This window comes from Patella vulgata, chromosome 5 (genome assembly GCF_932274485.2).
Source record: "Patella vulgata chromosome 5, xgPatVulg1.2, whole genome shotgun sequence".
NCBI classification, from domain to species: domain Eukaryota; kingdom Metazoa; phylum Mollusca; class Gastropoda; family Patellidae; genus Patella; species Patella vulgata.
The window spans coordinates 58,900,688-58,921,741 of record NC_065883.2 but is presented as its reverse complement, the minus strand read 5'-3'; the positions used below and the strand labels follow the sequence as shown (position 1 = coordinate 58,921,741).

Here is a 21,054-nt window from a genome sequence, read left to right as displayed (position 1 = left end):
TGCATGTTCGGTTTTTTTCGGCGTACTTGCTTCAGGAAGGAGTAAATTCAATGGGATGAGTAGAAAATGGGGCATTTGTGTTGTAAAAAGTTCCAATTTAAACGTTCTGAAGATTGATGGACATATCTCTAGGTATGGTAGACTATTCTAGATTATCATGAACAGTGATTTCCAGTTATCCCCCCCCCCCCCCAATATTGGAATGAGCCGACTCAAAGCCTGACCTTCACGCCACCATACTTTACGCCTCCGCAAGTAAAAACCAAGTCAGAGTTTCCTCTTCTTCTGAATCCATTCTGTTTGGATATGAATGAGCCTCGATGAAGGTACCAAAATCGGTTGGGAAAATAACTGACCAGGCCAGTATACCTACGTATAGTATATGCCGTGTAAAGCGCCGTGCCCGTATACCGTATACCGAATACCGTATATCGTATATCCCTCTGTAATAGCAGCCTAAAGGAGCTTAAAATGTGAAAATCAGACCTTTGTAGGATCTTTTAATCACATGTTGGACCACGCAGCAAACAAACAATATTTGTACCATCACAAATATAGAGGATCCCCGGCAACAAACTTCACAACACTGTGTAGATGGTTTAAATAATTATAATCTAGGTCAAATACCCAACTTTTCGCTCTGGCAAAAGAAGGATTTCTCGGGTCATTGCTTCGGTAATATTCGTACACATGAACACAAAATATTTGTTAATCTTGGCGGTGGGAGAATAGATATATGCTCCATATAAAACAAAATGCTGCAATGCATGAACACACCAAAACAGTAATCTGGCAAAAGAACCCTCGGTATCTATCATTATCTTCCTCTCTTCAAATTTCAACTGCCAACTATGGAAGCCGATAATGATCCTAATCTCGCTTCGTCACTTCTCTATGAGTTAACAGCGCGAAAGCAAGAAGGCCAGAAATATATTCAGTGACAAGCCAAGAAGCCACGGAACTTCATAGTATCGTGTTGTTTATTTCTTGACTTCGCTATGAGTCTTTAACCGGAAGACATAAACAAGAAGCCGCAATTAAGCATCAACTGGTTTCTATACGACTGCACGTAACAGATATAGACCGGAATTCGAAGTATTTTCTAATAAATATATTCAGTGACAAGCCAAGAAGCCACGGAACTTCATAGTATCGTGTTGTTTATTTCTTGACTTCGCTATGAGTCTTTAACCGGAAGACATAAACAAGAAGCCGCAATTAAGCATCAACTGGTTTCTATACGACTGCACGTAACAGATATAGACCGGAATTCGAAGTATTTTCTAATAAATAGAAACTTTAAACACTTTTTAATAATTTTTATATCTTATTTGTGCTTGAATTCGAAACAAACAATATCGCCAACATTATCAGGCGCTAATTTCAATGCAAATGTATCATAGTGTGTGTGTTTTATGGGGGTTTTTTTTTGTTTTTAATTTTTTAAATTGTATATTTCAGGTTAATTTGACTGTCTTTGATTCGTTTAGCTGTCATTTGATCAATATTTTCACTTTCAGCTACAGTTAACCAATTCTTCCAATCACCAACTTTACCTGAAAATAGTTACCGTGAGATTTTTTATACAATAGAATGAAATGCGGTTTAATATCCTACTTGTCTGGACTAACGAATTCTGGTATACGCGGGCCTGTTTGATTTGTCCGCCGACAGGCAAGTCGGTTTCTACCGCGGTGACCGTATCAAAGCAAATCAAGTGACCAGACTGATTATATTCATAGGCGTAGGGGGACAATTTCAATAAGGGGTTGGGGGGGGGGGGTATGCTGAGGCTATCTGCCCGAAAAAAAATGTTGTCACCCGAAATTTCAGAATGAATTAATCGTTAACTAATACGAATTTTCCACAAAGCTCCACTTCAGTATTATAGTATTCAAAACGTAAACCGCGGGCGATTTCATGTTATAATTATACAATTATATTTCTATGCTGTGCGGTCTTATTCTCTGATGTTTGTGTCCGAAAAACAGAAGTAAGTTACCCGAAAAATAGACTTCTCACCGAATCGGTTCGTCATTTACATTTTTCTTTGTTATAAAACGTACATCATATATGTTGACCAAATTAGGTGATAATCCCTGCCGATATGTAGGGTATGGTGCATATATATTCAATATTTGGAATTTAGCTGTTATCAGTCTATGGCTTTAATCAATTAGAGGTAGGCACAGAAAAGAGGGATCGAGTGATAGAAAAGTCAGAATTCTTTAGAGATCAGACATCACTGGGTTCTGTAGAAGACCGGTTGATTCTCATGATGTAGTATTTTCCGGAGTCTAGCCACGCTGGTTAGACTTTTACAGGAGTTGGGTTTGAGAGAAAGAAATGATAATTTTAAAAATTGTAATGTAGACTATTGTGTAACTGTTAAATGACATATCATTGTTCCTGATACATATTTAATTTCGATATCGTACGACAACACAACGGTGATGTCCTTAAGAAGAGAGATACAACAGTAGCCACTCCAGAGTCAGACAAACCCCCACGATCAGGCCAAAACAAAGATATATGGCAGCGGTAGGCCTAGACGGTTTCACCAATATACTACACCAAATACAAAATAAATGGTACGAATAGAACCGATGAGTAGAACTTTCATCTGGATTTTTTTATCGTTTTGTCATGAACTGTGCCCCCCCCCCTCCTAAACCGCGGGGCTCTGGGTCTGGACCCACTTGGCCCATGCCTAAGCTGGGGTTTGATGAATATAATATATAGACTGATTCTGCTACAGTTTTTCTAGCCCTACCTTTTCTATACAATGAACGTCCTTCGGTTAAACGAGGTTTTACAAAATCGTCTTTTACTTCATCATTGGCTTTCTTTAGTTTATTAAAAGAACAAGCATCAACTATAGCTTCACATAATTCATCAGAGACATTAGTGTCCAGAAATTTAGCCAATCCTTTTACATGATCTACGGGATTCTGAAGTAAAGGCAAATATAATTGTTTTATGTTTGTTTCTAGTGTCATTATTTAAGATACAGTATATATGATAAACTATCATGATTTATCTTCATTAGATGCCCCCCCCCCCCTGGCCTGCAATGCTCATACACTCTCAGTCCATCCCGCCTTGTTGTTATGGCTAAAGATGCTATTATATCTCACAGCTGACGATACTGATAACGGATACACGTGATATTACCTAACAGTTACTGGTGATATTATCTGACAGATACTGCTGATACCATCTAACAGTTACGGGTGATATTATCTAACTGTTACTGCTGATATCATCTAATAGTTACTGCTGATATCATCTAACAGTTACTGGTGATATTATCTGTTACTGATGATAATAGGTATATGTGATAGTATCTATAGGTGATATTATCTAACAGTAACTTATAGGTCAAATTATCTGGCGGATAATACAATATGCGATGTTATCTTACTGATAACATTAACAAAACGATAACGAATATATATTACTAATGATATATAATGTCAGCCCTTACTGATAACTGATGGTATTATATATCTAAGATAATATAATATATAATAGTTTCATATTGAAAACATATTAACTGGTGATATTATCTAAGATAGTACATTCTGTTACATTTTCTGATAATAAACTTATTTATAAATACAACCAACATACCTGCTGCATGTCCTCATAAGAGAATTGATAAAATGGGTTTTCAGTTGTTTTAAAGAACTTTTCCCATTCTAGAACATAATCATACCATAGCCCAAATGGTACTGAAACAGAGTGGATATAGATATTGAAATACCTATGATAATGCTCTCCGTTTTCTCTCCACACCCAAAAAGAGTTGCACGAAGACGTTAACAGTAATTACCAGTGATCGTTTAAAATCACCAAGAATAGCTGTTCCGGCTAGAACATTCACACGATGATCAAGGGTAACAACTATGAAAATTATCAAGTAGATCGAATGATATTTATTACTGCTAAAAATGATAGTAAGCAATAACTAAGGAACACACAATTATGGGGCAAATTCGAGAGGATTCTAAATTCCAATAATTCAAATAATATAGAACCTACAAATAATTCCCTCACCTTTATATTTTTGATGTCTCGTCTGTACAGTGATGTGTATTGTCGCCCATATTTGGCCCAAAGTAAGCTACTGGTTGACAATTTTCAACCAACAGGCATTACGATTTGCTATATGCACATCTATCTTTTCGAAAATAATAGTTCTATTTTATTGAAACGGTAGGTCACCTGATTACCTGACCCGTGCTCTTCAGCCATGTTTCTTGAAAGCAGGCGAAAACTGATCAAAAGTACTTTGTCGAAAATGACCAGAATAGGCCTAATCATGGACTGGGGTCATTCTAAATTAATCAATACTTCAAATACTTACAGCCTTTATTGAGATAAAGATCGATAAAATCACTTAAATTTCCATGATAATCAAGTGATTCTTTTACGGCATTATAATGAAAGAACATGGAAACTACCGTGTCTTTAGGATTACGAATGAGGTAAATTATTTTCGTTTTCTTTTCAAACATTTGTTTAGGTAAATGTCGTGGCCATAAATGTGAATTAAGAACTCGTGGTGATGGTTCGGCTTCAATTATATCAATATTCGTAGCTTCTAACATTTGCTGCTCTTTAATTTGTTTATGGTATTCTGTTGTTTGACCTCTCAACATCTGAATCACTTCCCAGATCCAATGAGTACCTGAAATGGCAGGACTCTTGTTCAACACAAAATCATAAATGCCACGAGTAACTCACAATCTAGCAAACGAATCTAAATATCATTAGTAATTTACAGGTTGTATTAAATAGTACTCAAGAAGCATCAGGAGTATTGCCATATTTTCTATCCGGAAAATGATGTTCGGAACCTCTTGATGGGATGTATCAAAATTACAGAAATGTATATGCCTTTTGTATAATTGCGAAACAATATCAATGTTAAAATTAAAGAAATGTACGTGGAAACACATCTTTTCGTCACCCATGTCAAAGCTTAATGATTTCTAGATAATCGAGTTAATTTTTTAAGTGTTGGTTAAAATTAATCAAATGTGTGAGTAACAAGTCAACAGTGAGGCTGGTGTCCCCCACCGACAACCCGATATAAATAGATGACACATATTAATTCCACGTTTATCGTTTTCAAAAGTATCGAGCAATCAAACTGATTATTAACTATACACTAAGTTTCACTCTCTTTCAGATAGAATCAAAGTTAAAGAAATTGCTTAGCTCTCCTTGGCTTTAGCGGGAAATGTTAATCATTGAACTCAGTCAAGACATTCACCTAATGAACATCAACATCAAGTTTAAACATTCTACCTCAATTAAAAGAAGAGTTGTTATGCTCCAAAGTCTTGACCAATCAAATTGCTTATTGCTCCTTAGCCTAAGCAGAAAATTCTCATCAAACTTAGTCAAGGTAATGATGATATAATGAATCTATCCTCAGAGTTGCACAGCTCCCACTTAATTATAACCAAAGTTATCGTGCCCAAAAGCATCAACCAATCAAATTGCTTGTATCCGCTTAATGTAAGCAGACAATGTTCATCATCGAACTCCATCAAGGCATTCACCTAATGAACGCTTACACCAAGTTTGAACATTCTACCTCAATTAGAAGGAGAGTTATTGTGTTTCAAAGTCTCGACCAATCAAATTGCTTATCGCTCCGCTTACCCTGAGGAAACAATGTTCATTATCGAACTTGGTCAAGGTATTGATGTAATGAAACTAAACACTAAGTTTGATTACTCTCACTTAATCAGAACTAAAGTTATTGTGTCCCACCTTCGAACTTCACCAAGTCATTTACGTAATAAACACCTACACCAAGTGTGAACACTGTTGCTCAATAAAAAGGCGGGTTATTGGTTCCAAAGTCTCGACCAATCAAATTGCTTATCGCTCTGCTTACACTGAGCAGAAAATGTTCATTATCGAACTTAGTCAAGGTATTGATGTATAATAAAACTATACATCAAGTTTGGTTACTCTCACTTAATCAGAACTAAAGTTATTTTGTGCCAAAGCATCAACCAATCAAATTGCTTATCTCTGCTTACCCTAAGCTTAAAATGCTTATCTTCGAACTCCATCAAGGCATCGATCTAATAAACACCTACACCAAGTTTGAACATTCTAGCTCAATTAGACGGAGGGTTATTGCGTCCCAAAAAGTGTGACGGACAGAAAGACGGACGGACGGACGGGCGAACCCATTTTAATAGTCATCTGCTTTCTTCGAAAGGCGGGGGACAATAATATTAGAAAGGATCCCAATCGTTGGATCCAAATTTTACAGATATTATTGTACCCTGGTTCCATTAATATACAAAGGTCACCAAGTTTGGGAATTCAGAAGCATCAATGATCCCCAGAATTTGTTTCGTGATTATAAAGTCTCTTTAGCATAGTCTATTATTGAACTCAGGCGATTTGAATTTGATTAAATAAAGTTATCAGCTTCCATTGATTAACCACGTTCAGCACTATTCTTGGTGGTGTTTGTGTACTTCAGCTTATTGGCAACCATAATTTCTAACATTAAGAGAACTTTCTAAAGCACTTACCGGCTTTGGGATAAGCGCATACAATGACATCATCATCTCTTATGGTCATTTCCCTAAGCTTCGTGAAATGTTCTGTATACGAGTGTTCTATCCTTTCTTCTGGAAACGCTGTCACTGGTATCCCATTTACTTCTAACGCTTTAAATTCATTTCCTGATTTATCTATGAATATGACTGGCTTTACTACAACATCTTCGTCCATTTTAATGTAGTGTATCTAGTTGATGTCGATCTTGACCTAAAAATATCAGTATATCATTTAGATAATGGGCTTATCTATTGAATATAATAGTGCATGGGTCAACTAAGAGTAAACTTAACCATGAATATAAGACAGTAGAATATTATGGAAACCCAAATGGGACAATATTCATGATTCTTGTTTCTACATTCCAGTTTGAGCATTTTAGACACGAACGCAACATTCTAAACTAATGATTCTTGTTTCCACATTCTTATGGCAACATTTCATGCACAAAATCAACATTTGAAACAAAAAAATTGACTTTATGTTTCATTTTCGGCGTTTTATCGGTAACTGTTATATATCATTAAATATTAAAATTAAAAAATTGACTTTATGTTTCATTTTCGGCGTTTTATCGGTAACTTTTATATATCATTAAATATTAAAATTAAAAAATAATGTCTTAATTTTACACGACAAAGAAATCAATTCATTGGTTTCTGAAAGTATCTAAAAAAAATCTGGAATTTGAACTCTTATGAAAATATTTTCTACGTTTCAAAAAGTCTTGAAAATGAAATGAAATGTTATGAAATGGGGTTTAACGTCCTACCGTTCTGCTCCTATACTGGGCTAATGAAGACGGGCATATGCCATACAGTGTGCTACGAGGGAAATTTTGCCCTGGCAGCGGCACTATCGCCTACTCTTATATCGAATTCCAAGTGCCAAGGGATTTTTTACGTGCATTCCAATGTATACACGGGCCATCGGTTTTTCGTCTCATCCGAAGGACTAGACAGCTGTCCTTGTCAGGCCCTCCGTTCTGCACTTCTGATAAGAGGAAACCACGTCGGAAAATCCAGATGAACTTTCTCGGCCAATGCAGGGATCGAACACCGAACCTCCAGGCTAGCGAGCCAGCGTCTTACCCACCTAGCCACCGTGGCTCCCCAAAAAGTCTTGAAGTTAAAATCTTGAAATGAAAATGTCCAGAAAAATATAATGAATTATCAACATTATTACACGAGAGGGCGTTAGCGTATGTGTACAACTTTGATACAAACTATAGATTTATCATCCATTTTTGCCACATTCGAAACACGCGTAGGTCTAATTTGCAAACACTATCCTTTAGTTATAATTAATAAGAAAAAGTAAACAAATAACAGTGAATAGATTCCATTTAAAACACAGCATTATCATCCATTTTTGTCATATTCGAAACACGTGTAGGTCTAATTTGTAAACATATGAAAAAGTAAACAAATAACAGCGAATATGTAAGAAAGGCCTTTGTCCTAATTTTTCTAGTTGTTTAAATTATAAAAGTTATTTGTATTGTTATTATATCTCGAGCTTAATTTCTGTTTCATGCAACTAATTACTGTAAACACAACAGGGGCCCACTTCCACTCGTGGAAAAGTCTACTTTTGATTTCTAATCTATAGTCTGTATCAAAGTTGTACACATACGCTAACGCCCGCTAGTGTAATAATGTTGATAATTCATTATATTTTTCTGGATATTTTCATTTCAAGATTTTAACTTCAAGACTTTTTGAAACGTAGAAAATATTTTCATAAGAGTTCAAATTCCAGATTTTTTTTGATACTTTCAGAAACCAATGAATTGATTTCTTTGTCGTGTAAAATTAAGAAATTATTTTTTAATTTTAATTTAATGATATATAAAAGTTACCGATAAAACGCCGAAAATAAAACATGAAGTCATTTTTTGTTTAAAATGTTGATTTTGGAAATGAAATGTTGACATAAGAATGTAGAAACAAAAATCATTAGTTTAGAATGTTGCGTTCGTGTCTAAAATGTTCAAACTGGAATGTAGAAACAAGAATCATGAATATTGTCCCATTTGGTCTTCCATAGTATATGGGTTCTGAAAAATTGAACATAGGAGGCGGGGCTAGACACAGGCGTAGCATGCTTTATCAGTAGTTGATTTTCTGTTAACCGTGACGTTTTGGTTTAGTATATATACTTCACATCTACTGAAACTATTGTTGACATGCCGCGATCACGTTTTGGGGGGTTGGATGGCCAAATGGTTAGCACGCGCGCGCTGTATCATACGGTCTGTCATTGAGATAACTGACGGGGTTTCGATTCCCCGGTTGTACGTGACACGGAGTAGGGTCGCCTGTTAGTCCCGAAATGACCTAGTCTGTGTCGAGTGGACGTTAAACCCCATTGCTCTCTCTCTCGCGATCACGTTTTTCTGAACTCGAATTGCTATCCTGTCTGTAATGTTTTGTATGATAATATAGGCCGGCCTACGAGGCGCCGAAGTTGACTGGTTTAGCACGACTAATTTCAAAGCATGGACACGTTACCGATTTCGCGCTTACAAATGGCCATGTATAGGACTATGATGGCATGATTATCGATATAATTGGAGATATGTTTTTATTCTGGGGCACGTTACTAATAGGAAATAAGTGAACGCGACCAAACACTCTGAATAAAATGTCTGTCCTGTCCGAAACGGGTTACGAATTATCTTTCTGGACCACCCAAAATCACTTTTCGTTTAAAGGGCGTAAAGAACTAACTCAATATCATTCAGTCTTCGACATAAACACGAATTAACCCCGAATATTTGCTACTACCACCAAGATCGGCACCCGCGCCTACGGCTTGTACTCTATGATCTCGAGCCCAATTTAGCCTTGGTGAATGTCAAACCGTACTGCCGCTGTAGACTGGACTAACCAGGCGTGAGCGACTGTCATTCAATTTGGACTGCTCACTATAATAATATCGTCGAACAAAATTTTATCCATTTTAGGTTCAAAAGAAGAGATATTAAGCCCCTATAGGGATTTAGCACAGCTAACAACTTGTGTATTTATTATTTGAGAATAAATTCCTTTGGTAAAACGTTCCATAGATTATAATTATGCGATACACACTTCCTGTTTCGAATTTAGAGGTTGTTTATTGTCCATTTAACCATGCTTGAGATGCGCTAACGTCGAGTTGCTCTAATGGTTAAACCTCCGATAAATTCGAAACAGGAGCGTGTTTATCGATTTTGTAACATAAATACGTTTAGTTTTTCTTTTGAACTATTTCTCAAATGCTTTAATTTACTGATGTTTCTGAAATATCCCGTAACAGCCAGTATTTTGAATCAGTTGCAGGAATAGAAGTAGTACGCAGTTATTCGCCTTTCTAGGACAGAAATGACCTAGTTTGTGTCGAGTGGACCCCCCCCCCCTCTCTCTCTCTCTCTCTCTCTCTCTCTCTCTCTCTCTCTCGGATTCGACACATTTTACCACAAATCAAAATCGACGAAATTTCAGATTAGTGCTACAATGTACCATAAACATGATTAGTAAATATCTTATTTTTCTTTTTCATTTTTCTATAGCCCTTATCTCCTTGAATATTATAATCCAGCATCTGACTATCGTTCTGTAGGAAAGTTTGAGTAGGGAGAATTTTTTTGAAGAAATGAAATGAAAATGAAATGAAATGGGGTTTAACGTCCTACTGTCCTGCTCCTAATGAAGACGGGTATACGCCATACAGTGTGCTATGAGGGAAATTTTGCCCGGGCAGCGGCACTATCGCCTACTCTTATATCAAATTCCAACTGCTAAGGGATCTTTTACGTGCATTCCAATGTAAACACGGGACCTCGGTTTTTCGTCTCATCCGAAGGACTAGACAGCTGTCCTTGTCAGACCCTCCGTTCTGCACCAGATGAACTTTCTCGGTCAATGCAGGGATCGAACACCCGACCTCCAGGCTAGCGATCCAGCGTCTTAACCACCTAGCTACCGTGGCTCCTTTTGAAGAAATGTTTAGTGGGTGTCCAAGTAAGTATTTTGAACTTGGGTGAACACTCACCACGTGGTAGGTTATTCCACAATGACGTCATCAAATAAGGCTGCCGACATTATAGCAATTTTATCCTACCCGCTCTAGTTTTCCGTCAATTTCTATGAAATAAAGGCCAGAATGAAGCTGTTTATTTGAACGTATTTGAAGAACATATTTTTGGTAATTTTTTTTATTAATTTTCAAGAAAACACATACCACGTTTTTAAGCGAAAACGTGGGAAAAGTTAAAAAAAAAATAAGAAATTTAGCTAAAGAACTATCTGTGCATACTAATTAATGATGTCAAGCATAGTTACCGCAAGATGTGATGTCACAATACATAGTTACCAGATGTAGTATCTTCTGACTGTGAAGAAATACAACGAGCGGACTCTCTCACACGAATTCAAAATGAAATTAGCAAACATATACCTAGCGTCAATAAAACCTATGTATAAATTTATATGGATCACAATAATAATTGTTACCTTTATAATAGAAGGAGTTTAAGACATGTTATTACCGTAAACATACTAAAATATCGCAAACAGAGCACGCAGAAACGGGTGCGTTCACTTTGCATCAAACGCCATTCAAACCAGCTTTGGTGGCAAAATGGGTTTTTTTTATTTCTCAGAATCAAGGGATGAATAAACTACTAGACTGCAAATTTTCATACGCGGTCTATGTTGTATTGTATTCAGGAGGCCTGTTTCAAACAAAATATTATTTTATATCCAAGTGGACCTTCCATATAAACATCTATCTGCATAGTTTATGAAAAAATCAATTTAAACAACATTTAGATATTATCTACCACCTGTAGCACTTTCCCCTCAAACTAACAATAAATTGTTTATTCGAATTTTCTATTAAACAGAAACGTTCTTGTCGCTGTAAAATACTCGATCAATATACTAAGTGTTAATTTATATGATAATTTAAGGCATACACTATTTAACACCTTATCATTCTGCATGAAATGACAATGAATTGCTTTTTGGATAAAACGGGAAAAAATACTTTTCTTTCGTTATTGTAGCAGTAAAATAATACACGAATTATTATTTTATATAGCGTATTTCTACTGATGATTAAAGTAATCAGGTACCGCAGAAAATTGCAACACGTTCTAACATCCAATCTTTCCCCTCCCTTTTTAGGGATGGGTTGAACAAGAGTAAAGTAGTTTCAGGGCTCTCAAAACTAGTTAATGTTCTTGCGTAATTTGGTGTCCCTTTTTAATCATGAATTTATGTCGTTTTTGATGAATTGCTAAGGTTGCCGCAAGTTAGATGTGCAGAAGCTAGAAACACCAAGATATACTCTATAAAGCATAATTTACAGTCAGTTTTTCTAAAGAAATTTTGCGCCTATTCTAAGTGAACACCACCGGACTCCCCACCCCCATGGTAACATTATGACCGACATTAACCACAAGTTCATCATTTCTGCCTGTTTTATCTACCTGTGGTTACTATCGGTCTAGATGATACCACGGACGGACCGGGGCCCAAGGTCCATGGGGTCCGATGGGATTCTCTTCTCACAGGCGCAAAATTTCTTTTAAAAAACTGACTGAAAATGATACTTTCTATGATATGTCGTGATGTTTTCAGCCTAAGCACAAATTCTATGTCTGACAATCTTATCGGAAATTAATTCTTGAACCCCGTATTGAACTTAGTAACTCTGACAACGTTATTTTTCAAGGTATATCCAAAAGAACAAAAATCGCCATATTAGATACTATTTTCATAGTTTTAAATATACCTCATCTGGGCTATTCATAATTAGTTTTGTGGATAGAAATTGAACTCAGCAGGTAAGATAAAATTGGAATAACGTCGGCGGCCATCTTTGATGACGTCATAGGGAATAACCTATCACATGGTGAGTGTCCACCCAAGTCCAGAATACTGACTAAGCTACCTACTAAACATTTCTTCGAAGAAATTATCCCTACTCAAACTTTTCTACAGAACCATAGTCAGATCCAGGACTATTATATATATTAAGGGATCTAAAATAAATACTAGTAATTGTTTTCCCGGGTGACTGTATGGAGCGGAATTCGTAACACCATTATAAATCTTAACATAGTAATGCGTGTGCCAATTTATACTTATTTCAATGCATGACTATTTGATAATTTCTATGACTTGGCTGTATACATGTGGTTTCGTATACATTTTTTCATTTGGCAATTAAAGTAGCTAATCTTCGACATTGAAAACACGATTTATTTGTCAAATTAAATCAACATTCATGTTGTGATCTTACCGGAAAAAGATGGGCTTTTGATATCCAATATTTAAGACAAAATAAACATTTTACCATTGGTACACGAATCGTGTACCATAATGCGCTTCAGCCCCAGTTGTATCAGGAGACTCGCGGAACGAGGCTAGACACATTGCACCAAATCAAACGGCGTATGTAAACTGGAATAACCAGACGCTAGAAATTTGCACTCGCTTGAGACTGTTGGCTTATTTCGCCGAACATAACTGATTTGAAATTGGAGTAAAAACGGAAACCATTGAATGTAAATCAGTTTATATACATTCATAGTACAGTATTATATGCGTTGCTGCCCACTTTTGTCAATTTCTAGGTCCCAAATGTTAGCGATTTAGCTCCTTTAATGTCAAGACGTGGTGGAAACGACAAAATTCTAACTCTCATTATGGCGTTGTTTAAAAAAGCAATTTACCAATTACCGGTCCTGAATTATATGGTGGTTGATAGTGGTCATAGTCGCCCTTTTTATTACCCGACATCACGACAGTCTTGGGGCGAAAATACGACAAGAATTTAACATTGAAGTCAACGAGAGAGGGGGAAATGGGGTTTAACGTCCACTCGGCAAAGACCAGGCCATTTCGGGACTCACATATGGTTTAATTTTATTTCAATAATTCGCTTGTGCGTATGGGGTCTTTAGCAGTGGGAGGAAACCGGAGGACCCGGAGAAAACCCACGAGGTTGGACAGGCAACCCTAAACCCGGGATTCGAAACCACGCTAGTTGACTCAATGACAGGCCTCGTGATACAGCGCGCGCATGCTAACCATTCGGCCTTCCAACACTCCTGAAGCCAATGAGGAATAGAATTACTAGTCGGAGATCATCCTATTATTGAAAGAGTTAGTTCCCTTATATATATATATATAATCAGTTTTTTGGCCACAGTAAGATGTTTATAACTACCCAAGATATTTCACTGAACACAATTTTGAACTATAATACAAGTTTGATTAGGGACAGCCGTGAGTTGGATTGTCAAGTTTCTGATGAATCGGAAAGCAAAGTTCGTGGATGTCTCATTTTTACCAACCCAGTTATTAAGACTATTGGAATATTATATTATAAACGAAACTTTATTAATAAGATTGTGTACTGACATGTCAATATATATCGAATGGAATCGAGTTGCTGATTTCTAAGATAAGACAATTTTTAGTACATATTATAACAGTGTGAAGTAAATAGTGTGAGAGATACTTCATAGAGAAAGAGAAAAGCATCTTACCTAGATAAGAAACCTCATCCTTCGTGTCTCGAGATACGAGATGGTACTCTATAGTTCGTCCTTCTGGCAGAGTAATCCACTCTGAATCCCGGTAAGTGACAGTAAAAACATGTTATACATGTTCAAAGGTTGTGACCACAGCTCTTGTCCGATTTAAACTAAACTTCAAATATATGTTTAAGGTCAAAAGATATTGAACATGCCAACAGTGAGGCTAGTGTCCCCCGCCGAAATCCCAAAATAAATAGATGACACATATTAATTAATCGCACACTTATTTTTTTCAAAAGTATCAAGCAATCAAACTGATTATCAACTATACACTAAGTTTCATCACTCTCTATTAGATAGAATCAACGTTATCTTGTCCCAAACCATCGACCAATGAAAAATCTTAGCTCTGCTTAGCTTTAGCTCGAAATGTTAATCATTGAACTCAATCAAGACATTCACCTAATGAACATCAACACCAAGTTTAACCATTCTACCTCAATTAGAAGCAGAGTTGTTATGTTCCAAAGTCTTGACCAATCAAATTGCTTATCGATCCTTAGCCTAAGCAGAAAATTCTCATCATCGAACTTAGTCAAGGTAATGATATAATGAATCTCTATAGTCGGAGTTTCATCACTCAATCTTAATTAAAACCAAAGTTATCGTGCTCCAAAGCATCAACCAATCAGATTGCTTATCTGACAATGTTTATCATCGAACTCCATCAAGTTGTTCACATAATGAACGCCTACACAAAGTTTGAACATTCTACCTCATTTAGAATGAGAATTATTGTGTTCCAAAGTGTCGAGCAATCAACCTGCTTATCTCTCTGCTTACCCTGAACAGAAAATGCTCACTATCGAACTTAGTCAAGGTATTGATGTGATAAAACTATACACCAAGTGTCCTCACTAAATTTAACGTGTCCCAAACCATCAACCAATCAAATTGCTTATCTCTGCTTACACTAAGCAGACAATGCTCATCTTCGAACTCCGTCAAGGCATTGACCTAATAAACACCTACACCAAATTTGACTTTTGTAGCTCAATTAGAAGGAGAGTTATTGTGTTCCAAAGTCTCGGCCAATCAAATTGCTTATCGCTCTGCTTACCCTGAGCAGAAAATGCTCATTATCGAAGGTATTGATGTGATAAATCTATACACCAAGTGTCCTCACTCTCACTTAATTAGAACTAAAGCTATTGTGTCCCAAAGCATCAACCAATCAAATTGCTTAACTCTGCTTACCCTAATCAGAAAATGCTTATCTTCGAACTCCATCGAAACATTGACCTAATAAACACCAACACCAAGTTTGAACATTCGAGCTCAAATAGAAGGAGAGTTATTGTGTCGCAAAAAGTGTGACGGACAGACATGGGCGGACGGACGGACGGACGGGCGGACGAACACATTTTAATAGTCCCCTGCTTTCTTCGAAAGGCGGGTGACAATAAGTTCCTGGGTTATGGGACAAAGTTTTGGAATCTCACGTAAAATGAATTGTGAACATCAGAGCATGAACACCATTCTCTGTTGCCTCTTCGTCACGGATGTGCGTTATCGACAATCTGCATTCCCCCATTTTCCGCCCCGGTTTGTTCCCCCTTTCCATCCCTTTGTTGAAAGCTTGTGAAAGTGATAGGAGCTCTAGTTTTTAATGGAGTTATTTTAAATTAGGGGTTGTAAGTTGATTTCGATAGAGGTTACAGTTTTTAACACATTTTTTTGTTTCAAATTCGATTTGAAGTAATGGGGACAATTAGAGAATGGACTCTATCGATTTTCCCTGTTTTACGTCCACCCCTTGCAAAATGTGGACGTATCTCACAAGGCAACTGCTTGTTCAACATTTTTGGCATGCTAGGACTTTAATATTACAATTTCTATCCTTAGACTCAATACCTTAGATCCGTTCATACTATTCTACACCATTGTTCCAGTTTAAAGAAAGTAATATGGACAAAATAACAATAGCATATATAGTAGGTTAAAACTAATGGTATGATTTACAATGGTATGAAAACCAGGGCTTTGTCGATGTCGTTTTTCGTTATTCTACTTAGTGTTATATTTAGTAAAGCAATTGTTTATCACTGATCTTAATATAATAAAGTGTTTACACTATAAATAAGGCAAACATGTATATATCTATGTTTATAAGTATAGCAAGTACTTATGTATAAGATAAGATGAATTATACTCCCTTTAATACGTTACACATTATAAATGAACTGGACAACAGGGCGGCGACCAATTAAATATGTTTCATAAAAGAAATTGTCAGACAATATTTCATTCAAACAGTTTACTCATCGCGACCATAAAAGCAAATGTATATTTCATGCAAACGCCCGTCTTCATTAGCCCAGACGAAGCAGAACAGTCGGGGATTAAACCCCCATTTCATTTCAAGCAAACGTCATGAGAGGCAGCATTATGCAGAATCGCTGAATCGGGGGGGGGGGGGATAGTTTGAAAGTATCTAACGTGGGGTTCTTGCAATGGGCTGTACTTAAAGTAGTTAAGTCTCTAACTCAATAGGGGGATCACGTGGCTAAGTGGGTAAAACGCTGGCTCGCTAGTCTGGAGGTCGGGTGTTCGATCCCTGCATTGGCCGAGAAAGTTCATCCAGATTTTCCGGCAGGATGCAGGACGGAGGGGCTGACAAGGAGAGCTGTCTAGTCGTTCGGATGGGACGAAAAACCGAGGTCCCGTGTACACATTGGCGTGCACGTAAAAAATCTCTTGGCAGTTGGATTTCGATATAAGAGTAGGCCGTAGTGCCGCTGTCCGGGCAAAATTTCTCTCATAGCACACTGTATGGCGTATGCCTGTCTTCATTAGCCCAGTTCGGAGCAAAACAGTAGGACGTTAAACCCCATTTCATTTCATTTTCATTTAATTTCTAACTCAATAACATCCAAAGTCTTCGACAGTGAAAACACGAATTATTTGTCAATTTAAATCAAGGGGGATGTTGTGATCTTACCGAGAAAAGATGGGCTTCTGATATCCAATATTTAAGATAAAATAAACATTTTACCATTGAAACACCAATCGTGTACCAGAATGCGTTTCAGCGCCATTTGTAACAATAAATACTACAAGTGTAGAGTGGAATAACCAGGCGCTAGAGATTGCCATTCGATTGAGACTTCTCGCGTATTTCGCCGAACATAACTGATTTGAAATTAGAGTAAAACGGAAATGATTTAATGTAAATCATTTTATATACATTCATATTATATCATTATATGCGTTGCCACCCATTTGTGTCAATTTCTAGGTCCCAAATATTATCGATTTAGCTCCTTTAAGCTACTAGAGAATGTAAGTAAAATAGAGAAATTTTTATCGATGTGTCTTTAAAAACATCACTGAAATGGATAACATAATGTTCAATAAAACAAATATTTAATAAAAACACAGTCATACATGATCGTTGATAATGATGGTACATTCTACAGTGACATTTTTATATCATTCTTATTGAACAAAACAGTGAAAACACTAATATACCCTTCACACCGTTGAAACTGCTAAGGATAGTTATTAATTTCCTCCTTTGTATCCCTTTCTTTTGAAAAAGAAAGGATGTTATAAGAGGTTTTCTTGTTGGTTTCATTCTACACCTATAAATTTAGCTGAAAAACGAAGAGGGTGTTTGCATAGGTCATATGAGTTGGCATTGGATCCTTCAAGAATTAAAGTTAGAGATAAAATAATCTATGTAAAAAAAGAAATTCCATCCACATGACGAATGTACATTGTGGTGCTCTTTAAAAGGTCGCTGGCTTTAAAGGCAATTTTACACTAATCAGAAGGAAAATCAAACCAGTAACGCAAACTGCGGTCAGTTACGTGAGGGTATGAAACGTCAAAACTAGTTCAATATTGTATAATGAAATATTGATGGACGGATTTTATTCTATAAAAATACTCTTCTAAAAACAAACCTGAAATGATATGTTCCAGAAAGTACCATTTTGACAAGTTATTAAAGATGCATTATGTAGGATTTAGATAAAAAGCTGGCCGTTGGTGTTAAAATAGTTACAAAACAATATAATTCAAATTAATATATTGACATTTTCATTCAAATTACTTTTTTCTGAGCGAAGTTATCACTGTTTGAAGTGTTGCCAAGATGTGACATAGAATGTGTATTATCGTAGCAAAGTTACGTGTTAATCGAGACTCGGATTCGTTTCTCTATTTTTTAATTAAATCATTAAATGCTATTTGTAAGTCGGAATGATAGATAGATAGACAGACTTATTTGGCAAAGTTTTTAGAACTAACTTGAGGACCCCTTTAATATTGGGATCCCTGGCTGAACCCAGTCACCCCCCCCCCCCACACCTCCTTAGTTTGGCCCTATGCACCTATAGACATACATATCATATCATATTTTGACAAATATTAAATTATTAAACTATAATATACAATCTTAAAAGCTAACAAGGTACCCATATTTTTATAACTTATTCTGAACTGGGGTGTTCCAATGGAGTCGATATATTATCAAATAGTACAATACATATTAACAAAATTGAATACTGTGATGTAGGTAGGACAATTGCGCCAGCAATTTAGAATAATTATCGACGGCAAAGTCTAGTAGAACTAATAGACCTATTCAATACATATATTTAATCTTGCATACTTGCGAGCCTATGCTTTACATTGAGCTATGTTGAATGAATGAATTTTCTCCACGGTTAAATCGCAAATGATAAATCAGCAACGTATGCTGTGATTTATGAGTTTCGCGAATTATCGGCTACTACAAGGATGAGCTGGCAAATGCATACATCTCGATCTTAATGGGTATTTCCCGAATAACTAATGATGGCAATGTAAAAATGTAAAAAGAAGAGAGCATAAGCGATTCATTTATCATGCTTGATATACGAATCATTGTCATAATCTGATTCCCATTATCGCGGATATTACTCAAGTTGGGAGAATCCACACTAAAAATGTTATATTTCCCTACATCGATCGCAAACAAAAATGGTTTTAGCTGAACATAATACTAAATCATAGAACTGTGTTGACATTTAATTAGTTGTACAGAGTGACCTAAATGTCAAATAATGAAAAATGTGTCATGCAAATAAATTATTCACTCTGATAAAGAAAAATATATATAAAGAATTATTTAGTTTCCCTGGGGTATCTTGTATGTTGTCGATATCTAACAATACACTGTAACCAGCAGTTTAAACTAAGTCGTTGGCAAGGACTAAACCAGTTACTGGCATAAGACGTAGCTAGCAACATGTGTACGTCATGTTCATATTCATTACCACAGCGAAAATATTTCTCATAACAACGTTTGATGCAGGTGAAAATTCTATCACTTTCGATATAGCTGGGTTTTCTTAACAAACACCTGGCTATCAACAGTGATAATTTACATATACTGTCTGAAGTCATGCCATATGAATAATCACTATCAAAATCAGTTAAATGGATGTCAACGATATCTTGATGTTTTTGCTGAAGTTCATCTCTAGCTTTACGATATTCTCGCTCTAAAAAATCATTTCTACACTCTGCTTCCTGTAGATCGCGTCGCAGTTTCTTTAACTGAAGCTCTAAAGTTGTTATTCGAAATAATAAATCGGAAATTTCGATGTGTCGAATTGGTTCGTCTTCCCGCGCCTTTCCTCGGTTTACCAGAATAGGCCCTTCGTCATCGATTGTTGATGCAATTGCTTGGCACTGAATCTGGTGAGATGCCAGTTCGTATCGATTTACCACTTCGTCACAACCTTCACATCGTATTGGAAAATGTGTACAGGTATCTAGATGTTTCGCCAAACGTTCAAGTTTCACAACAACTTTACAACCTCTCTCAACATGATCACACTGCACGTTTAAACCATTGATCAAACTTCTCATAGATAAAATCGGCTTGACTGAATCGTAGAGTATCAATGTTCGGCATTCTGGACAGGAATTAGTCTGAGGTCGATTCAACCAAGTTTTCAGGCATTCTAAACAGAAACTATGACCGCACGATGTGAGTACGGCATTTTCAAAAACTCCACCACAGACACCGCACAATAAATTAGGATCTACGCTACCTATAAACTTATTGATATTATAACCCATTGTCTGTATCAATCAATCAATTTAAACTCACTCTCCTTTCCACTGTTTAATTTGCTTGCGGCTATGAACACAGTACTAACTGTTAAATACAATGAAGTAACCTAGAACTTAAACACGACTGGCGTATTAGTACCACATGTGTTTCCTTCCAGTTTATTTTAGTGAAATATGTTGAGCAGACGAATGGAATACCTTTCTACTGGCTATCTTACCTCTAAGGTAGATCTAGTATATCGTGCACTGTAAGATGATACCTTCTATGTATGGCACAAGCACACCGATTGCTTTCCTAATACAAACTGGATCTCGGTTTAACCACCTATAGTAAAATCACCAGACTATTTTTCAGGATAAAATATGAATTGTCACTAAAACTAGTTTCAATATATGTACAAAAGGTAAAATCGATTTAACGTCTAATGTGTTTGAATGGCTATTTCAATAGTCAATGTCTATATTCTTTGTTTCCTGTGGATTATAATGATACCAAAAAGAAAAGATTCCTAAGCCATTAATGCACACATTCAGTCAATACCGTTTCTTCCCTTTTCCCACTACCAGTTAAATCAGCTCGCGTTATCCAATTACTAAAATAAACTTGAACCCACTACAGGTACGTGTATGATCAAGCGTGCCCGATAAGAAATCAACGTTCATTTCTTCATCCTATATACAGACCCGGCTTAATCAATTAACTTACACGCATGCGTTAAGCCCATCATCTGTCCAACTTATCTTTATTTTAATAACTCATATTATATATATACAATATACCTATAGTACACTTA

General features: G+C 36.4%; 3 protein-coding genes across 3 annotated transcripts in view; all 3 read right to left on the bottom strand.

The window, feature by feature from the left end:
- LOC126820764 (putative E3 ubiquitin-protein ligase UBR7) overlaps positions 1–21,054 on the bottom strand; it is a 100,027-nt gene that overhangs the window by 48,164 nt on the left and 30,809 nt on the right. The window lies entirely within an intron of this gene.
- On the bottom strand, positions 1,305–6,797 carry LOC126820781 (sulfotransferase 1B1). The gene is made up of 5 exons (XM_050548921.1): positions 6,570–6,797; positions 4,370–4,693; positions 3,634–3,734; positions 2,774–2,951; positions 1,305–1,556 (listed from the first exon to the last, which is right to left on the bottom strand). The coding sequence occupies exons 1-5, from the start codon at positions 6,769–6,771 to the stop codon at positions 1,444–1,446; spliced, it is 918 nt and encodes a 305-aa protein (XP_050404878.1). The 5' UTR covers positions 6,772–6,797; the 3' UTR covers positions 1,305–1,443.
- Positions 17,541–20,979, bottom strand: LOC126820775 (RING finger protein 151). The gene has a single exon (XM_050548894.2). The coding sequence runs from the start codon at positions 20,264–20,266 to the stop codon at positions 19,304–19,306; it is 963 nt and encodes a 320-aa protein (XP_050404851.1). The 5' UTR covers positions 20,267–20,979; the 3' UTR covers positions 17,541–19,303.

What these genes read in the sequence shown, in the direction of transcription:
- LOC126820781 (XM_050548921.1), bottom strand. Translation starts at nt 6,771, where the DNA reads ATGGACGAAGATGTTGTAGTAAAGCCAGTCATATTCATAGATAAATCA. An exon ending in TCTTTATCTCAATAAAGGCT is followed by an intron (nt 3,735 to 4,369) that starts GTAAGTATTTGA and finishes ACTCTGTTTCAG; the next exon opens with TACCATTTGGGCTATGGTAT. An exon ending in ACGTTCATTGTATAGAAAAG is followed by an intron (nt 1,557 to 2,773) that starts GTAGGGCTAGAA and finishes AACTATTTTCAG; the next exon opens with GTAAAGTTGGTGATTGGAAG.
- LOC126820775 (XM_050548894.2), bottom strand. Translation starts at nt 20,266, where the DNA reads ATGGGTTATAATATCAATAAGTTTATAGGTAGCGTAGATCCTAATTTA.